The 18146-nt window shown below is 33.9% G+C and overlaps 2 protein-coding genes across 2 annotated transcripts; one reads left to right on the top strand and one right to left on the bottom strand.

The window, feature by feature from the left end:
• The first annotated feature begins 1678 nt into the window (after nucleotides 1-1678).
• Nucleotides 1679-4307, top strand: LOC114304500 (pentatricopeptide repeat-containing protein At2g22410, mitochondrial). The gene has a single exon (XM_028249655.2). It carries the CDS (start codon nucleotides 1760-1762, stop codon nucleotides 3803-3805), a length of 2046 nt encoding a protein of 681 aa, XP_028105456.2. The 5' UTR covers nucleotides 1679-1759; the 3' UTR covers nucleotides 3806-4307.
• A 1422-nt stretch (nucleotides 4308-5729) lies between these two features.
• Nucleotides 5730-10602, bottom strand: LOC114304504 (uncharacterized). Its single transcript, XM_028249659.2, has 4 exons — nucleotides 10179-10602; nucleotides 9224-9420; nucleotides 8486-8746; nucleotides 5730-7006 (listed from the first exon to the last, which is right to left on the bottom strand). The coding sequence occupies exons 1-4, from the start codon at nucleotides 10349-10351 to the stop codon at nucleotides 6009-6011; spliced, it is 1629 nt and encodes a 542-aa protein (XP_028105460.2). The 5' UTR covers nucleotides 10352-10602; the 3' UTR covers nucleotides 5730-6008.
• Nucleotides 10603-18146: the final 7544 nt, after the last annotated feature.

The following is an 18146-nucleotide window of genomic DNA, read 5'->3' as shown; positions in this document are numbered from 1 at the left end:
TATGAAAGGTTCAAAATTTTAAAATGCAAAATATTCATCTATCTCACATGAAATTGGTACATAAAAAGTCTTCTTCCAAGAAAAAATACGGCTGGGGCTTGCCTGTAGTCCACCATCTGGACTGAAGCGTCCAGTCTTGGTCATTAAGTCCACTTTTGGATCTCTTTTCAATAATCTGAATTGTTCACATTTTAGAATTTATTGAGTGCATTATTTCTGTAAAAAATCACGTTGATTGGATAGCGGATACTATGTATTCGAATCACTTTTTTATGAATCGTCAGTTTTCGGACCATCTATTTTTTTTCAGACAAAAGTGATCCAAATATGTAGTATCCGTTATCCGATCGACGTGATTTTTTACAGAAATAATGTACTTAATAAATTTTAAAATGTAAACAGTTTTGATTATCAAAAAATGATTCAAAAATAAGTCTAATAGACCAAACTGGACTGAACTGTCCCAGATCTGGACAGAAGACAGTCCCGTCTCAAAAAATAAAGTTGGCTTTTGTTAACATACATTTTAATTGTTAGTTAGTTTGAAATTATTACACATATTTTATGTAAATGTATCATAAAACCATTTCATGTTTTATTAATCAATAAATTCAAAAAATAAAACGAAAGACTTTACAACTTTATAAAATTGAAACTTTCTATTATATATATATATATATATTTTAACAGGAAACTTTCTATTATATTAGGGTAAGGCTGCAAATGAACCAAGCTGTTCATGAACGAATTCGGCTCGGCTCGTTAAGGGCTCGGCTCGGAGTTTGAGCTCGAATATTAGGCTCGTTTAGTAAGCGAGCCGAGCTCGAGTTCGAGTTCGCATAAGTTCATCTCGTTTATCTTTATTTAAATTATATAATAAATATATTATTTATATATTAAAAATATATAAATATATATAAATAATAATATAAATACATTTTTTATATATTAAATAATATAAACAATATTTTTTATTTAAATAATATAAATAATATTAAAAAAAAATTATCGAGCAGAGCCAAGCTCGAGTTTCATTAAAATTAACGAGCTGAGCTGAGCCGAGCCAAGCTTGAACCCAGTTTCTTATCGAGCCGAGCTCGATCTCAATAAACAGCTCGATAAGTAAACGAACCGAGCTCGAGCTCAACAAAATTCGACTTGACTCAGCTCGATTCATATGCAGCCTATATTAGGGACACTATGTATAGCACTAGAATAGATTAAAAAAAAATTAAAAAAAATGTCTCAAATTCTAAATTCACAAACACTTTTAAGAATTATTTTTCTTGATACATAATGTTTTTGTATTTAATCAAAAACAATTCATAGTTCGAGCAATAGGTACAACTCTTGTCAATCATGATTGTCGCCTGTGTTATCAGATAATTGGCTGGACGATTGACATGTATGAATTCAGACGAACAACAATGATTCATCCCACTAAAAACACTACCACTAATAGCACTAATGCATTAAAAAAGTAAAAAAACAAAAAAAAAATACAACTCGAAGACCAAAACATCACATCATTAATGACGGGACCCACTGCCACCTAATTAGTGGGAGCACTAATTAGTGCTCCCAAGCATTTTTCTTCAGACGAATCCGACAAATCAAAATTCTGTGGACGTGGCATTACTCTTAATTTGAATTTAAATACATTAATTAAGCTCTAATTACACAAAAATGGTGGGAGAAGGAGGGGGGTTTATATGACTTCCCCACCATGCTGCATTATTGAATTTCACTTTCACTTCACATGAGACCTCATCTCTCTCCTCTGATTCACATTCCTTCATGCACTCACTCAATTCAAGCCCTCTCTTACCTTCCTCTCAACCCCCAAACTCTCCTCCAATCCCTGAAACCATTTTCTTCTTCATCCTCCGACCAAAAACCCAAATGGAACTCGAAAACCACTCTCATCATCAACAACCCAACTCTTCTAATCATGGAGTCATGCGATTCCATGTTCCAATTGAAGCAAATTCAAGCTCATATGACACGAACTGGCCTCATATTTCACCTCTTCCCAGTAAGCCGAGTGTTGTCCTTCTGTGCTCTTGCCGATACCGGTGACATACACTATGCGCATGTTCTGTTTTCGCAGATTTCCGAACCCAATGTTTATATGTGGAATACAATGATCAGAGGGTACTGTAAAGCTCAGATTCCTGTAATGGGTTTCTCTTTGTTTCGAAGAATGGTTCAAGAACGGGTCGAAGTGGATAGGCGAAGCTTCGTGTTTGTTCTCAAGGCGTGTGAGATGTTTCGAGGATTTGAATTGGGAAAGTCGGTCCATTGTCGAATTTGGAAGGTGGGTTTTACTTCTGATTTGGTTGTGCAAAATGGGTTGATTCATTTTTATGCGAATGATGAGTGTTTGATCTATGCAAGACAAGTGTTCAATGAAAGTCCTGAGAGGGATGTTGTTTCTTGGACCACAATGATTGATGGGTATGCACAGAAAAATGAGTGTGATGAGGCTTTGAAGCTCTTTGACTTAATGTTGGAAAGTGATGTTGAACCCAATGAGGTTACGATGATCACGGTGCTCTCAGCATGCTCTAAAAAGGGGGACATAGGCCTTGGGAAATCTATTCATGAGTATGTGAAAATGACGAATGTTAATTGTACTCTAACTTTGATCAATGTTTTGGTGGATATGTATGTGAAGTGTGGTTGCTTGGCTACAGCTAGAGAGATTTTTGACAAGATGGAAACTAAGGATGTATTCTCTTGGACAAGTATGATAAATGGTTATGCCAAGAATGGGGAGTTGGATTTAGCAAGAAAGTGTTTCGATGAAATGCCCAAGAGAAATATAGTGTCATGGAATGCAATGATTGCTGGATATTCACAAAACAATCGCCCAAAGGAAGCTCTAGAGCTTTTTCATGACATGGAGAAAGGAGGTTTGGTTCCCATAGAGAGTACTTTGGTGTGTGTGCTCTCTGCTTGTGCTCAATCGGGTTGTTTGGATTTGGGTCAACAAATTCACCACTACTACATCGGCCAAAGGCGGATTAAACTTAGTGTAATTCTAGCAAACGCATTTATGGACATGTATGCTAAATGTGGAAACATTGATGCAGCTGCAGAGCTTTTCAATGAAATGCAAGAGAGAGATTTGGTTTCTTGGAATTCCATGATTGTTGGATGTGCCTCTCATGGGCATGCTGAGAAGGCCCTAATCCTTTTTGAGCAAATGCAAAATATGGGATTCAAGCCTGATGACATCACATTTGTGGGAATCTTGTCGGCCTGTAGTCATGGTGGGTTTGTTGCCCAAGGTCGAGAGTATTTTCAAAAAATGGAGAGGGCTTTTGGAATGAAGCCCAAAGTGGAACATTATGCATGCATGATAGATTTACTTGGTCGAATTGGGCTCCTTGAAGAAGCGCATGCATTGATAACAAAGATGCCAATGGAACCTGATGAAGCCGTTTGGGGTGCCCTCCTTAATGCATGTAGGATGCATGGAAATGTTGAGCTAGGTAAGCTTGCGGCTGATAAGCTATTACACTTGAACCCTAACGATAGTGGCATTTATATACTCCTTGCGAGTATATGTGCTAGTAAGCAAAGATGGGTTGATGTACGTTTGGTTAGGAGTACGATGAGAGAGAGGGGTGTCAAGAAGACTCCTGGACGTAGCTCTATAGAGGTGGAGGGTGTGGTTCATGAATTTTTGGCTGCAGATGAATCGCATCCTCAATCCAAAACTATATATGAAGTATTGTATGAATTAGGCTTGCTCTCAGAATTGGAGAATTCTGCATCAATTACCATCCAACCAATTTAGTTTCATTAGGAGAATGTTGATTCAATAGTCTAATCTGTGACTTAAACAAATAACACTTTCCCATCGAGGCAATGGTGATTGGTGACATCTGGGCGATTGTTTTGAAATACTGATGGTGGTGTGTACTACCCTCATGAGAACAAAGCCAATCCGGTGAAGAGTGTTTCAAACAAATACATAGGATTCAACAAAGCTGCACCTCTGTGGAAGTATTGAAGGGGATACCGCCTTGTTCTGTAAGCATGTAGCTGACCAAATGCATGATGCAATTGACTGTACCTTGGGTTTCTCCTGTGAAGAGTATGAATCCTAATTATGCACAGTTAATCAAACACAATGTCCAAAGATTTGTGCCCTTAATTGTTAACCTCTGTTGTATAGCCCATTGTTAAAGGAATCATACAACTGACATAATATACAGTTTTGGTACCTTGATAAGAGTACATATTTTGTTGTTGAAGTGATAGACAATTTTTGATATGGTGGAAGTTTCCTTTTCAAATTCATGAATATTACATACGCTTAATTTATTATTGTGAATGTGCAACAGCCTCTGCATCTCTACCATTTAGACAAGCTAATTTTAAGAGGTTCCATAAGACTATCTCCAATGGTTCATCAGATTGTTCATCAAATTTGAATTTGATAAAAAGTACAACTTTTGGACCTCCAACAGTTTCATCAAACTAATATCAAACTGAGAACGGAGCAAAACTTTCATCAAATTGAGGAGCTACTTTTGTTTTCATCTATTCACTGCGCGTTTACGTTGGAGATGGGTCCCACCGGACAACCGGCCGGTTTGTCCCACCGGTCGTCCCTTGCATACACAAAATGACAAGCTTCTTTGGAATCGAATTGCGCACTGTTCTCTTCCTGTTTGCGCTCAAAATGCTTCAACGTTCAACGATGTTTCTCTGTAAATCGCTTTCTAGACACCCTTTTCATTGATCTTCAATACCCACTTCTTCTTTTACCTTCAAATCACTCACAACTTTCTCAAACCAATGTGTTTCAGACTCATTTTTGTCTCAAAATCACATAAAAATCCATCATTTTCTTCGCCCAAGAAGCTCAAACTCTGCAACCCAGTTGGGGATTTTCCAGATTACGAGGCAATACTGTGTTGATACGAGCAAAGTGGTCGACGAGATCAACCTCAAGTTCGCAGAGGCAAGGGAGGAGATAGAGACGACCTTGGATTCCAAAGCAACTGTGTATTTCGATGAGGACGCTTTGTGTGCTCAGGACGCGGTTAAAGAAGTTCTGGAGATGTATGAGGGATTGCTAGCAAATTTGCCAAAGAAGGAAAAGGGTGCAATACAGAGGTCTATGGGGCTCAAGATTAAGCAGGCTGAGCTTGAACAATTGAATGATTAGTGGTGAGGTTTGTTGGAAGGAAAAAGAAATGGAAAAAGAATTGGAAAACAGAAAAGGAGGGGAAAACAAAAAAAATCGAGAAACTTGCTTTTTTTTTACTCAAATTTGATGAAAAAATAGGTCAATCGTTGGAGATGCCCTAAGCAGACTAAATGTGCTTGTTGGAGTAATTAATAAGTTATCAGAAAATTAGTGATTATGTGTTGTTCTTGCTGTAAAATTTGGTTAGTGGGCCTTCTACCTTGAATACAAGTTCACATATTTCCCTCTCTGTAGCAACAGAATTACAATATCATTATTTGAGCATGCTATGACCAGCTTTATTTTCCACAAATAAGGATTTCTGTTTTATCCACATTATTAGAGCCAATTGGACAGCCATCATATAATTAAGCAATAATGCACCCAATCAAATCTTGATTTTTGGTGAAAGAAACTACTTAAGCTGGTTTTGAAAGAAACAAAATTCATCCACTTTTGATATCTCTACTGCAAAGCAATATGATATTTGAACATGTGCATCCACACCAAACCCAACTGCAGGTGATAACAAAAGCTACAAAACAGATCACATTGAATGGGATTTAGATGAAAATTCCAACTTGCATGCATACATACAAATTCCCCAGAGGATGCTCTACTAAGTATGCCCAAACAAGACCCAATAATGGAACCCTGATATCTCTCAAATTAAGAGCCATAACCTATACTTAGCAGATAAAAACTAGAATGTAATATGATTCTATACAACCACAGATTTTTGTATACTATAACAGGCTTTCCTTCTATACTGCCATAAGTTAATAACTCCAAAAGGTTCTATTCAAGATTGCACCCTACCAACCGCAACCAGTAACTTGCTGAAAATTAGTTTTACAGGGACACATGTAACTCTGGTAGGCATGTCTTTTGCCTTCAGTTGTCTGTCTATCATGCAGCCCTGGCTGATGGGTTGAAGATCACCCTCATTGCCACCAAGTTTCTGTTCAGTGTCAAATGAAGAGATTATTCTTGTTTTCAGGTTAACCAAGTTAGGTTTCCTTGGAATGTCTTTTGTTGGTTGCAAACTGTTTGCCCTTGCCTTGAGACTTAAATGACCAGAATTTTGATAAGCTTGCGCATATTTAGCATCATTCAGAGTGGAAGGAGTATGGGATTGTGGGACATAACACACACGAGTCCTTCTAGAAGTTCTCCAAGCTGGCCGAAGCATGGTACTCCCATTGTTATCCAACAACTTGTGGCCAATTTCATGTTTTCTAGCAAGAAGGATCTCTGAAGAACCGTCATCTGAGGCTTCAATATCAATCGGGTGCCCTACTATTGCCTTCCTATTTAAGCCACTCATTAGAGAAACCAGAGGGACATGATCTTCTCGATAACTTGCTTGGACTTTCAACTCCACATCTGTTAATGTTGTTTCCATCCTATTACTAAAGCCAATATAAACTGGAGTTGATTGAGACAGCGTATTGGCCACCCAAACTGAATTTTCCCCTGGTTTTGTGTCTAATTCAGTTATACTATGATAAGCTAAAGCTGCACTTGAAGTCAAAGTTTCACCATTGTTATGTATCCTTTTTTTGAATTTGACATAATTCTTTACATCAATCACATCGAGTTGCCTTTTGGTTAGATTGCAAATGTTTTCTTTTCCTATATGCACCCTTTTCTGTATCCCAAACTCAGCTGCAGTCAGGTGTTTAAGAGGAACATCAGACAAGTTATTGAGTTCATGATTCCCCTTCCCGTTCATGTTTCCAGGTTGCCCATCATACTTCCCTGAATTACTTGGTTGAGTTGACACAAGGATAGCAGCATCTATATCATCAAACAGCATCCATGCATTCAGAAAAATATATATATATACGCATATGAAAGAACATAACCATTCAAAAACTCCATACAACTATAATGGAAACCCAACAGAGTTAAACACTCAAAAAAACTGGTTATGGTGTTCCCAAAAAAAAAGAAAAGAAGAAGAGAGATTAAAATAGCATGCTTCTTTAACAGCCATACTTGGCGAAATGAAAACCAAAAAAATTAATTACTAAAGAAAAATCAAAACAAAAGGGTGGGAAACTTATCCAAAAACGAAAAAAGAAAAAGAAGTATTCAGAACATATGGGATTGCAATGATTCTTACTGCCATGTTACCAGCCATGTCTTCTTTGATTTTTACCCATCCATGTGCCCACATCTTAAGTTCTCCCCTTTCTTCAGTTATTTATTCATTTCTTTATTTGTTTGTTTTTGGCTTGGTCTATGAGAATAATATTAATATAGTATATATTATGTGAATATTGTTTCCTATTTAGAATTGGTTTAGGTTTATTCTTGTTTCCTATTTAGGATTAGGTCTAGAATTGCTATATCTATCAGATGTACACATTGTATTGAAACAAATGAATATACAGTTTTATTGGTCGACATCTTGTTGGACAACCGACAAATTGCATTTAAAGTAAAATAATCTCATACTAATTATGACTTCCAAAGCTTTTACAGCAAGTTATTTTGGATTAAATTCTTAGAGATGTAAGTCATTAAAATTTGCTGCTAGATATTAAAGCCTCTACTTGGCTCGTGTTCATTATGGTACACAAAATTAGCCAAGTGCAGAATCCAACAGCAAATCATGCAAGTATAGTTTGGATAGAGCTGAAAAGCTTGAAATCATCCACATGTTCCTAGAGAAAAAAGAAGGAAAAAAAGTAGCAGCTAAGGGTCGCATATACCATTTCAAAAGCCATGGTAAGGAATTTTTCTTCTTTTTCTTTACTTGTATATAATTTCAGTATCACCGTTTCCCTCTATCTAGGGCTATTGACGAAGGATGAACATGAAAATGATAAAGAGTCAAACATAACAGGTAATCTGGTTTAATTGGGATTGGGGTCATGCACATGTGAAATCTGTCTGCACAAAAAAGCACAAAGGTTTTCTTATGTGAGGCTCAGTACCCAACTTAACCACATACGTATATGTGTGTGTAAATATACATGTACACACATTGACTCTTTTAAGCATAATTATGTATTTTGTAGGTTAAGAATTCATGGGTATAGGACTCAGTAATGATACACAAGTAACTGTGCATATTGTACAGAATTTCAAACAAACAAACTCACATCATAATAATAGTAGTAGTAAAGCCATGAAATAAAAGCTTAATTTTGAAATCAGTAAAGGTACACAAAATTAGCTTCCTCATCTGAATGGTAAAGATTTACTGGTTTCGAATCTGTGAAAGATAAGAGGTTCAGTGATATGAAACCATGAAGAGAGATTATAAACCTGAAAGTTGTGTTTCCCTTTGAACTCTATCTGGACCTTGAGAATCACTTTCAGATGAATCAGATTCCATTGATCTGGAAGAGTTGTTGTCTTCAGCTGAACCAGATTGCTGAGGACATTCACGCATTTCAAATTTTGAGGTTGAAACCTGCAATGGTTTGGGACGAAAAGCTGTGCGCTTCCAGCAATTATTTGACTCAGCTGGTAAGTAAACACGTCTGCTTCTTTTTGCTTGGCAGATTATTCCTGACCACTCCTTCCCTGGTAAAGACGGAGAAACATCATTATCAACAGAACATAAAGATCAACAAACTGATAAATTTTTTCCCACCATAATATTTATACATGAAGAAGGCATCTCTCAGATCTCTCCAATAGTAAAATCTCCATAACATTAGAAGCAATCCAAGATAGCTTCCTTTTGGGAAGGGTAATTCTGAGCCTAAAATCCTCCAAAACTCACATCTGAGGTTCGACTTAAATTATCATCCTTCTGGTTTAGTTGCTTCAACTGTTTGGCTTTTGCCATACTCTTATCCAAAAAAGTTAAAAAACAATAAATAAATAAAAATCCTTTTCCCAAATTGTGCGTGCAGTCTGTGCACACATCCTTTATGAGGAAACAGTACCTAGGAAAAGTATTTTCAGATTTCTGAGCATCTCCCATTAGTTGAAGATTTGTCCATTCTCTTTTCTCAGACAACAAGTAATGTACCGGTCAAACAGTTAGAAAAGAACCTGCTGCTTTGTGTTTTCTCTGCACTTCTTGCTTCTCCAGCTCAAGAGCATGAAGAATAGCATCTTCTCGACGTGCATATTTGACAATTTTCTTCGAAAAATTGGCATGGGAGGACTCAGCTCTTTCAATACAATCATCAAACTCACCACATCTAAATGCTTTGATGCGCTTAGATTTCTCTAAATTGTAGCAGTCCCTAAAAGTCAATGAAAAACCATGTTATTATAGTAAAAGTTTAAATAAAAGAACTACAAACAAAATTGTGGTTTCTGAACATATTATAGAAAATTGTAAGGAAAAAAAACAAGTGGGAAAGAATCCCACCCCCAAATATTCCCCTGCTGCAGCTCATTACCAAGAATAGCAAACAATTCTTAAATGCTTGTCAGCTATGAGCACCACTCAGCTCAGTCCAAACACACTGAGAAACTATTCATGATATGTGTCATGGAGCAAAACAATAGCTCCAGCTCAAAGAGAAATAACCTAGGGCGCCAAATTAGTTCGAATTTTAAGAACATTTGCAAACTTTCACAATCAGTGCAACACAAACATAAAAGTTACAGCTACATCTTATTTTGTTACACTCTGCCAACTCATCTAAAAACTAATGCTTGCAGAGAGATGTAAATAATTTGAGGCTGTTTGGTGTAAGCTAAAAGCACCCCTCCCACAACTTCTCAAAAATCATTTTTTCAACTTATTTAGCTATCTTGTCAGTGTCACTAAACCCTAAGCAGAAACTGTACTAAATATTAGCACAAATTCAAAAATAATTAAACCACAAACAGGTTATCAAACCTCATGCACTCATACACATATATACAACAATCTATAAGAATAATAAAAATTAATTATAAAAAAAAAACCCATAATTATTACATCTATTTTTAGTTTTTTTTCCTCTGTTTACATGTAATACAAGTACATAAATGTTTATATATTAGGACGTACACACTAGAATCTTCTCTTCCGAGAAGCTTGACGGGTGTGCAGGCTCTGCGGTGGGTGAGATGAGAAGGTGAGAACTCAGTGAGCTCCACTACTCTGCCTGGCCACCATGACCCATTTTTCCTCTGAACCCACACCAAAGTGCCTACTCTGCAATCAATTTCCGATATACCCATCTCTCTCTCCCTCTTTGTCTCTCTTAGGGTGTCATTGCTTTTTAGGGTTTTAGGTTTTGGGGTTTATTGAGCTCTGACGAGGGAGAAATATTTTTGCAGAGTGTGAGTGTATATCCAATGGCGGTTGATTTTTTGAATGTACGACCGTTCTGTTTTTTTTTGTTTTTTTGTTTTTAAAATGTGCCGTGATTTTTGTCGTCTTCCCCGGCCAATTCGGCCCTGTCTAGTGTTTTGGGCTAGCTCATTTTTACAAGCTACGCCCAACCACAATCTTCACTTATCATGACTTGACGACCCAACCAAAAAATTTAAAAATAATAATAATAATAACTAGTATTTACATTTAAGTCTCGTTTGGGAATAGACTTTTTTAATAATTTTTTAATTTTTTGACTAAAATATGATGTAAAAAAAATTAGTATGTTTAAGATGACTTTTTGTGAAAAACTATGCAAAAGTAGAGAGAAAAGGGAATATTTGACTTTTTTGTATGAGTTGTTGGCTTTTTGATTTTTTAGTAACTTTTTGACTTTTTTACTAAAATGGACACTGCCAAACGAGGCCTTATTATTTATTCGGCATATTAGGTTGGATGGGATTATGAATAAAGTAAGATGGACGAAAAGATTATTAGTGTTGTGACATTAGATTGAATATATAAAATAAAGTGTGTATATTTGTTTGCTAGTATAGTGGTATAAAATTACCTAAATACCCTTGCTACATAAAATATAAACTTCTTATTTTGTAAAATGGAAGGTAAAGTGGACTTTTAGAGCATGTTTGATTGGATGGATTTGAGCATGGGATTGAGATTATTAATCCGTAAGCCCAATTATTCTATGTTTGTTTTAACATTTTGGTTTAGAATTATTAATCCAACAAATTTGTAGGATTATTAGTAATGGGATAGAGGTGGAATTTTAATCCAATGAATAATTTATCTTATTAATCCAATTGATAATTAATCTAACAAATTTATAGGATTATTAGTAATAGGATAAGGGTGAGATTATTAATCTAATGGATAATTTATCTTATTAATCCAATTGGATAGTGAATACTATACTAGCTTGATATGATTATTAATACCTTACTATTAATCTTGTGAATCAAACATAGCCTTTACAACCAAACATTGTAAGGGGATTAGCAATCCCAACTCTTTCATGGGAATGCTAATCCTAGGAATTCATATTCTCATAGGATTATCAATCCCATACCATTTTGTTGCAAACAAACATGGATTAAGTAAGTTGTAGGATTATTAGTCCAATCCCCCTTTCCAAATCTCTAATCAAACATGGCATTAACTTTTAGGAAACAAAAATATTATTTAAAATATGTGCACAAAATATAAGTCTCATTTGTACATTTTGTGCACAAGTTCAAACCCTATATATTTTTAAAATTTTTATTATTTTCTCAGTTCGCCCACCTATTTATTTTTATTTAATTTATTTTTTTGATCAACAAAATAAACTTTATTGATGAAAATCAAATATACAGAATACAGAGATGAATATCAATAAAGGAAGGCGAGTACATAAGCATCATAGCAAACTAAACGATTCCAACTAGAATGGGACCAAAAAGCAAGTCAATCCTCTACTAGCACTATGCCAAAGCTGGAGATAAACCAACTGAACAAACAAGCAAACAAAGGAAAATAAAACCATCCCAACACCTAAACCACCAAACAACAGGCCACCCAAACCACTCCCTTCCAAATTCGAACCCTCATATCAAACAATCATTTAATTTTGAACCCCCTTCAAAATTCAAACCCTTTCTAAAATCTTTTGAATTTTGAAAATACCATTGATGCTTTCAATACTTCTTTTTCCTTTCTTTATTCCTTTTATTAGCATTATTGGGGTTTGTGACCATATGAACACCTCTACCCTTATATCACCTAGATGATTCCTCTTTCTTGACCGAGTTGCTACTTTCTGTCAGTATCAAAGACTTAACAACAATATCAATCCCTGCCACTACTCCTTTAGACCCAAGAGAAATTAGTGAACTTGGCCCATGGGATACTAGCATAGACTTGTTTTTGTCACACAAGAACTTTTCGATCTACAACAGTGAATTTAGGCCTCCAAAATACTAAATGAACACGCCCATTATTTAGCTGTGCGCCAAGCACACTTCTTAATTTAAAAGGTTTCATATGCACCCAATCTATCTGAGATCCTCTAACAAATCCAACATTCTTCAAGTAATGATTGCTAGTTGTTGATAACTCATTTGATTTGTGTAAACTTGAATAAAGTACCATTTTTTGTCTCCAAACTCTTGTTTTAGAATTATATAGACTACTCTTACTTGATCTAGGCCCCCCTGCATTGATTTCCCCATTGATAGAGACTTGATTGTCCCCTGCACTAGAATTGATTGCTCCATCTTCATGAAAATCAAAGAATTCACATATTCTAACAGGGTATGTGTGTTCCTTTGTGATCCAAACTTATCACCGTATTAATAATCTTCGTGTTATTCGTTATCGATCTGACCTTGTCGTATTCAAAAGAATTTGAATTGCTAACTTCATCAAACTGAATTACCTCACCTATTTATTGTTATACCTTATAATTCAACTTTCTATCATAAACTCTAACCTAGCCCTAAAGTTTTTTTTTTTTTTTTTTGAACACTAGGGCCTCGTTTGGGAACCCTCCTTTTTAGCCAAAAAGTCAAAAAGTTGCTAAATTAGCCAAAAAGCTAACAACTCATACCAAAAAGTCAAAGAATCTATTTTCTCTCTATTTTTTGCGCATCTTTTCGTAAAAAGTCAAAAAGTCATCCTAAACATACTAGTTTTTTTTAGCTCATATTTTAGCCAAATAGCCAAAAAGTTACTAAATTAGTCTGTTCCCAAACGAGGCCTAACCTAGCCCTAAAGTCATCAGTATCAATAATGCCACCTTCATTTCTTCCTGTTACCTTTTTCCCAATTATTACTTCACTACCTTCCATGCCTCTTCCTCACCAATCTGCCATTTGTCACTCTCTCTGCTGACAAAATATTAACACAAGGTCTACATGAGTTGACAGAGTATAAAAATAGGTTATAAATGATATATATAATAATTACAAAATCATGTCTTAAATACAACAAGAGATTTATCACTTACAATCTCAAAACATGTTTCAAAACTAGTTTCTAAATCTCATAGGGTAGCCATACGTCTTCAAATACTTCAGCTTTGCCTTTGACCAGTCTAATAGTCTTAAATACCTGACATGAAACGCCATGAGTTTTGAATGCCTAATAAATGCACACACACCCCGTCTATTTTTCTCACTCCAATACACCATCATAAGTATAGCAAGCCAGCAATGAAGTATAATAAATAAACAAGGATCACATGGTTAGATGTTAGTAATTTAGAAATCTCCTAAAGAGATTTCATCATCTCAACCACAAGAATTGGATTCGAATTATTCAGTATACCTCATCTTTTGCTACTTTGCAGACCTTACCTCGGATGCCTACCAACGATTACATACCACATAACGCCAACTAAGGACCTTAAAAGTGACTGCAAAAATAAGGGCCTTGCCCATAATCTCCTCCAACCTTATCCATCATAAACACCTAGGGTCCGAATACAACCTATCCATTCAAGGGTTCCGATACATCCGCTTGCACAGGACTTTACTTCAAATATGGAACACGTCCCGCCAACCAATTCAAAGTAAACACAACATTTTCTCATAATACAATTCAAGTGATCGAAACCCAACAAGCACCCCATTTACGTTTCCCATTGTATTAAATGTTTCAAGTTAAGGTTAGAACAATTTATTGAGACAATAATTTTCATACAAGTAGGAGCATCATCAAAGCACCATTGCAAGGAAATATAACCACAACATATGTAATTGCCATACTAAAACTCAAACAAGTGATAAAAAAACACATTCACGAAATAAATTAAATGAGATCACCAACAAATATAAATTTTCAGATTAAATACACTTAAAAAATTGCAATTAAAAAAACACCTTTAGATTTTACCTAAACTTGGCCTTCCTATGATTTGTAGTGAATTTTATATAATTTTCAAAACATCTTTTAGAAGTTTTATAACTTTCCTAGATTTTTAGTTATTTAAGAAATACTCCGGTTCTGTCCAGATTCGTCAATTGTTACGAAAAACGGATTTTCTCTCAAACCGCTTACTCTTTTTCGATAATTTATTTTTTAATGAAAGCTAACACTTAAAGGAAGGTTTTGACATAAAAATTAAGTTAATAAGATTTTTATACATTTTTCTATATTTTTCGCAAGTTGACTAAAAAATCGGTTCTTTGAGCAAAAACTTAAAATCAAGGAGAAATAATAAGAAAAAATGGTACCCATGGATAATTTTTCACTTCTATTGTGATGAAAATATGATAAATAGTATATATTAAACTGAGAAATTTGAATTGAACGTGTGCCTTTGGAAATTATGAGAGATCGGTGTAGAAAAAAATAGTTTTGTACTGATTAAGAGAAAACACAAGTAAGGGGCTGTTTGGGAAGTGGTTTGGGCGGTTATTATAGCCTAAAAAAATTTTTTAGCCAAAAAGCCACTTTTGCAAGCTTTTTTCAAAAAAAAAAAAAAAAAAAAAAGACTGCACAGCGGCCTACACTGTCAGCTACAAAATTTGTTCCATCAATGGTAAATTACGGTTTTATCCCTTGACAACAATTAAAATATATATATATTTTAGGGGCAAATTTGTCATTCTAATTTCAAACATCATTTCAACACATTTTTCAATACAACAACTCAAATAAAATTCATCTCAACTTCCCAAACACAAAAACTAAAATAGCCTATTAAAATAGCGAAAAAGCCAAATAGCCTACTAAAATAGACACTTCCCCAACGAGTCCTAAGAGTGGAACAAAGCTAAATTCTTTTCATTTCTTTATACAAGTACACCATTAAAGCACATCTGAAAATAATATTTAGAATCTCTAAGAACATGTATTTGGAAAAAGAAAATAAAAGAGATAGTTGTGTTGTGACTTACTTGAATGCCTATGGAATGATGTTGTGCAAGTGTGTTCTATTTTTCTTCCTCCTTCTCCAAGGCTCACACTTTCTCTCCTCATTCTCTCTTTTTTGCTAAAATTAGTGTATGTGTTTGATGTGCAAAGAAATGCTAGGGGAGTGGTTTTATTTATAGAAAAAATGTGGTGAATTGTCTAAAATACCCTTGGTCAAATTTGAATATTTACAACTCTACCAAAGTCAAAAACTTCTTCATGATTTGAGCAATTTATCTCAATTTGTACCATTAATCAAAACTTTTCCACAATTTAAGCAATTTCATCCCAATTTGTACCATTAGTCAAAAACTTTTCCATTAATCAAAAAACTTTTCTATGATTTCATGAAATTTGTTTCAAAAGCTTTCGTTTGGGGTGTGGGTTGATTTTTTGGCTATTTTAGGTTGGGGCTGAAAAACATCGTTTGTGATGAAATTTTTTATTTTTTTGACTTTTGTGAGAGAAAAGATAAAATGATTGTGGTTTAGATGTGACATTTAGTCATTGGCTTTTAGCCTATTTTGTCTTTTTGTGGCTAAAATAGCATAAAAAACCCACGCAAAGCATAGCCTTTTACCACACAAAATCTTCATGGCCATGTGCTTTAATTGACTAGGATTTTTGGCCCTTTTTTTTTTGTTTCTTTTTGTGTTCAAATTCATCTTTAAAATAGTGTAGATATTTTGTAGCAAATATTTTTATAAAGAAATGATCTTGAGGCTATTGTGCAATATTATTAAAGTATGAGGGCATGTGCTCAATTTATGAATTAGGATATCTATTTCAAGTGAAAATTTAATTTAATTTGTTATAGGAAAAATAATTCGGTTTAGATTGCTTGTTTTCTATTTAAAAAACAATCAACCGAACGAACCTTACGAGAATTTGGAAACCTAGAGATTTAAGTGATTATTATATAATTAGGGGGTTAATTAATTATTATTAGGCTATTAGAAATTATTTCTAAATTATTGGGATTGATTAGGGTACACATGGTTCCGATCAGGACGAGTTACCGATTCTAGGATAAAAATTGAATGTGAATAAGGAATTAAGAATTTTTATATAAATAATTCAAAACTAAGAGTCTAAAAGAAATTACAAAAATCAAGGCCTCACACCACCCATTTACATCTCTTTCTCAATAGATCCTAACCCCACCACACACTATCATCGACAAAGAGAAAGATAGAGTCATAAAAATGTGTCAAATTTGGAGGTGAGGAGCTTGCGAGTGGTAGATCACAACACAAGTGAGAGAAAGAGAAAGTCACGAGTTGCGAAATGAGGTAGGGGTTCGTGAGGGGGGATTGCCAGTAATGATTTTGGTTGTTTATAATAACATCTCTAATAATTCACAAAATCTTGTATGAAATTTAAATTTGATAAAAATAATTTCCAGTCACTTTAAAGCCAGTATCAAATTAAGTTATCATTCAATTTTTTATCTAATAAAGCCAAATACAAGTTTATTTATCAAAATCTTATGAAATGAACTTTTGGAGATAAGTTTGGAAATTTTAAATTGTTTTGGGAAGATTGTTAAAAGTAAATTTTTTTATTTTATTATTTTTTGAAAAAATGTGTACAAAATATGAAAAATGATACGACCAAAAATTGATTAAAAGTAGAAAGATGACTTTTAGGAATTGCAAAACGAGATAGGGGTTCGTGAGGGGAGATTGCCACTAATGATTTTAGTTGCTTATAAGAACACTTCTCATAATTCACAAAATCTTGTATCAAATTTAAATTTATAAAAATAACTTTTTAGTCACTTTAAAGCCGGTATCAAATTATCACTCAAATTTTTATCTAATCAAGTCAAATAAAAGTTTATTTATCAAAATTTTATGAAATGAACTTTTGGAGATAAGTTCGGAAATTTTAAATTATTTTGAAAAGATGGTTAAAAGTTAATTTTTTTGATTTTTTTAATTTCTTTTGAAAAAACGTGCACAAAATATGAGAAATGATATGATAAAAAATGAATTAAAAGCTGAAAGGTGACTTTCAACCATTTTTTCAAAATAATCCTTTAACGACTTGATAAAATTTTTAAGTAAAGATTGAAGTGTTTAACTTTTCACCAAATCAAAATTTTTAATTAAATTTAATAAAAAAAAGGCCATTATGAAATCAAGATTTTAATCAAATTTTGTTGCTTAACTTAATATAAATAAAAATTAAAATACTTTAATACACTTGTGATTTATTGGAGGCGTTAAAAAAAAAAAAAAAGAGTTTGGCCCTTGATTTTAATTGGTTTATTTTCAGTTCAAATAATTTAACTATTTTTATTAAGTAAAATTGATAGAAAAAATATATTTTAATCATTAAAATATACTATTTTTATATATTTTATATACATTTATATTAATTTACTAGCTAAATTATTATTTTTTTATTAATTTTGCTTGATTAAAGTAAATGAATATTTAAATTTAAAAAAAATAAATAAAATTAAAAAAATTATTTTATTAGAAATATCATAATTTTTTTTTTTTAAATTACATGCAGTGTGCTTTCCTTGTAGTAAAATAAAATAAAATAAAAAAATCATACATTTTGTAGTGAAACGAGCGCAAGTGTTGGGTGTTTCAAATTTCAAAAAACAATGTGGCAGACAAAGGGCGGCTGACAAGGATGCTGCAAAAAGTACCCCTATCTCTCTCCAATTACTAAAAAAACACAATTCAAATAATACTATGCAAGAACAACTCCCGCCGAAATGCCTATTTG

Source organism: Camellia sinensis, chromosome 13, assembly GCF_055761805.1.
Source record: "Camellia sinensis isolate YWXY chromosome 13, ASM5576180v1, whole genome shotgun sequence".
In the NCBI taxonomy this organism is placed as follows: domain Eukaryota; kingdom Viridiplantae; phylum Streptophyta; class Magnoliopsida; order Ericales; family Theaceae; genus Camellia; species Camellia sinensis.
The sequence above is the reverse complement of the archived record's forward strand: the minus strand, read 5'-3'. Positions and strand labels throughout refer to the sequence as shown.

What these genes read in the sequence shown, in the direction of transcription:
- LOC114304500 (XM_028249655.2), top strand. Translation starts at nt 1,760, where the DNA reads ATGAGACCTCATCTCTCTCCTCTGATTCACATTCCTTCATGCACTCAC.
- LOC114304504 (XM_028249659.2), bottom strand. Translation starts at nt 10,351, where the DNA reads ATGGGTATATCGGAAATTGATTGCAGAGTAGGCACTTTGGTGTGGGTT. An exon ending in GAGAAAACACAAAGCAGCAG is followed by an intron (nt 8,747 to 9,223) that starts GTTCTTTTCTAA and finishes CGTCTTTACCAG; the next exon opens with GGAAGGAGTGGTCAGGAATA. An exon ending in AAGGGAAACACAACTTTCAG is followed by an intron (nt 7,007 to 8,485) that starts GTTTATAATCTC and finishes TTGATGATATAG; the next exon opens with ATGCTGCTATCCTTGTGTCA.